The following is a 1,863-nucleotide window of genomic DNA, read 5'->3' as shown; positions in this document are numbered from 1 at the left end:
TCTCTCTCTCTTCTCACCCTCCTTCCAAGGTGAGATATACGAGGGCGAAAAAATAGAATCTGGAGAGATATACGAGGGTGAAGATGATGATATAGATGATGAGGATGGAGATGAAGTTTTTGTTGAATGAATACACAACATGGAATCGGAATAAACCCTTGGGAGGGATGACTTAGGGGCTGTGACAATCTCCTTCATATGAGAAGAGGAAACTTTACGCCTTAAGGCACTCCAACTACTCTCTCTTGCAGGAAGATGGGTTTCATGTTCATCCTCTGATGATGGAAATGGTGGCACAAAACCTCCAACAATAGCTTTTTGGAAAACTTCATAATCAACATCATAGCAGCCCACTTTCCTCTAATCACCAAACAAATATTGTAGTAGGAATATGTACAAAAAAAGCTCCCCTGGAGTCCAATGTGGGAGGCGAAGGATCCGTTAACATTTTGGGGACGAGATGCAAAGGATCATAAGGCGAGTGTGGAGCCATCCTATACATCCTAAGCAAAGAGGTAGGACTAAGAGGAACTGCATGCACCCTCTTCTGGCACTGCAACAACTAGCAAGCAAACCCCATATTCGGATCGGCAATACCCCTTGCAGCCTTCACCAACTGAAAAGCATCATCAAAGCTCTGTCCTTCCCTCCACATGAGGTATGCAATCACCAACAAAGTAGACCTAGACACACCTTGACAACAGTGCACAAACACCCTACCACCTTGTTCCCTAACATCCTCAAAGTAATCAAACACATCATACAAGATACTACTAATATCCTCTGAAGGACTATCCTGAAGCCACAATGTTCTATACACAAAATCAGCCTTAAAATACTCGGGGCACACAAAACCAACACAGTTCAAGATATGAGTGATCCCATTCTGTTTCAATATATCCCTATTCTTAGCACTAGCATCACCACCAAGGTAAATATGTTCAGCAACCTTTGAACACTCCTTATCAAAAAATGCAATTCTATCCCTCTTCATGAGTCCACTAACACCATTATTGTTACAACTATTATTATTACCACTAATATTACTGCCATTATTGCAATTCCTATCATTGTTCATCTGAATTGAGCAGAGATCAAGTTTCAACCTTTCACCAGGGTTACCTCTCATGCCGCCACCGAGGGTCAATGGCAGCTGTGGGGGCAACCACTGCCCAATGTCATCTGAGCTCGCCTGCGGCCACTCATCGAGGCTCCGCCGGGCTATCAAAAGTGGCTGGAGGGGCGGCAGGCTCGACCGGGACTTGGAACTCTGCTGCGATCGCAGCGTAAGTGGCGGCGGACAGAACTTGTGATTAATAGTAGCAAAATAAAATAAAATACAAATAAATAAATTCCAATTAATAACTTTAGCACTTTATTGCAACTCCCCGGCAACGGCGCCAAAAATTGATGCGTGCAGAAATTGGCGAGTTAAGAATGATTATAAAATATGCGTTGCAAGTATAGTTCTCAACCAACTAGAAATCCGCTTTATCAATTTAAAACGGGTGTCACAGAAATTAAAATCAAAATACTGGGAGTATGAGTCCCAGGTCGTCACCCAACGAGTTGCAGAAAAGTGTGCTATTTTATTAATCAGATGTTTTCAAAAAGGTTTGAGTTGAATGGTAGAAAATTAAATTAGAGAATTTATATAAATTTAAATAAAAGCCTTGACTGGGAGTTGATTAGTTGGAAGCCCTATTCTTATTGCAGTACTCTCAAGATTGATTGATAATTGGGGATTATTCTATTTAGTTGTCCCTCACTAAGTAAGGGAAAGTTAAACAAGTTGGAATGCTATTTCTATCCACAAGTTCCAATCCGCTCTTGGAAGGATTGGTGTTAGTGACTAGAGAGCAA

At 41.6% G+C, this 1,863-nt stretch overlaps 1 protein-coding gene across 1 annotated transcript; it reads right to left on the bottom strand.

Moving 5' to 3' along the window:
• LOC107627084 (protein-tyrosine-phosphatase MKP1-like) lies at positions 417-1,300 on the bottom strand. The gene has a single exon (XM_021113296.1). It carries the CDS (start codon positions 1,127-1,129, stop codon positions 563-565), a length of 567 nt encoding a protein of 188 aa, XP_020968955.1. The 5' UTR covers positions 1,130-1,300; the 3' UTR covers positions 417-562.

Source organism: Arachis ipaensis, chromosome B02, assembly GCF_000816755.2.
Source record: "Arachis ipaensis cultivar K30076 chromosome B02, Araip1.1, whole genome shotgun sequence".
NCBI classification, from domain to species: domain Eukaryota; kingdom Viridiplantae; phylum Streptophyta; class Magnoliopsida; order Fabales; family Fabaceae; genus Arachis; species Arachis ipaensis.
Note: the sequence above shows the minus strand (reverse complement) of the source record. Positions and strands in the feature narration are given on the sequence as shown.

Excerpts from the sequence above, each read along its gene's own strand:
- LOC107627084 (XM_021113296.1), bottom strand. The coding sequence starts at position 1,129 with ATGAGAGGTAACCCTGGTGAAAGGTTGAAACTTGATCTCTGCTCAATT.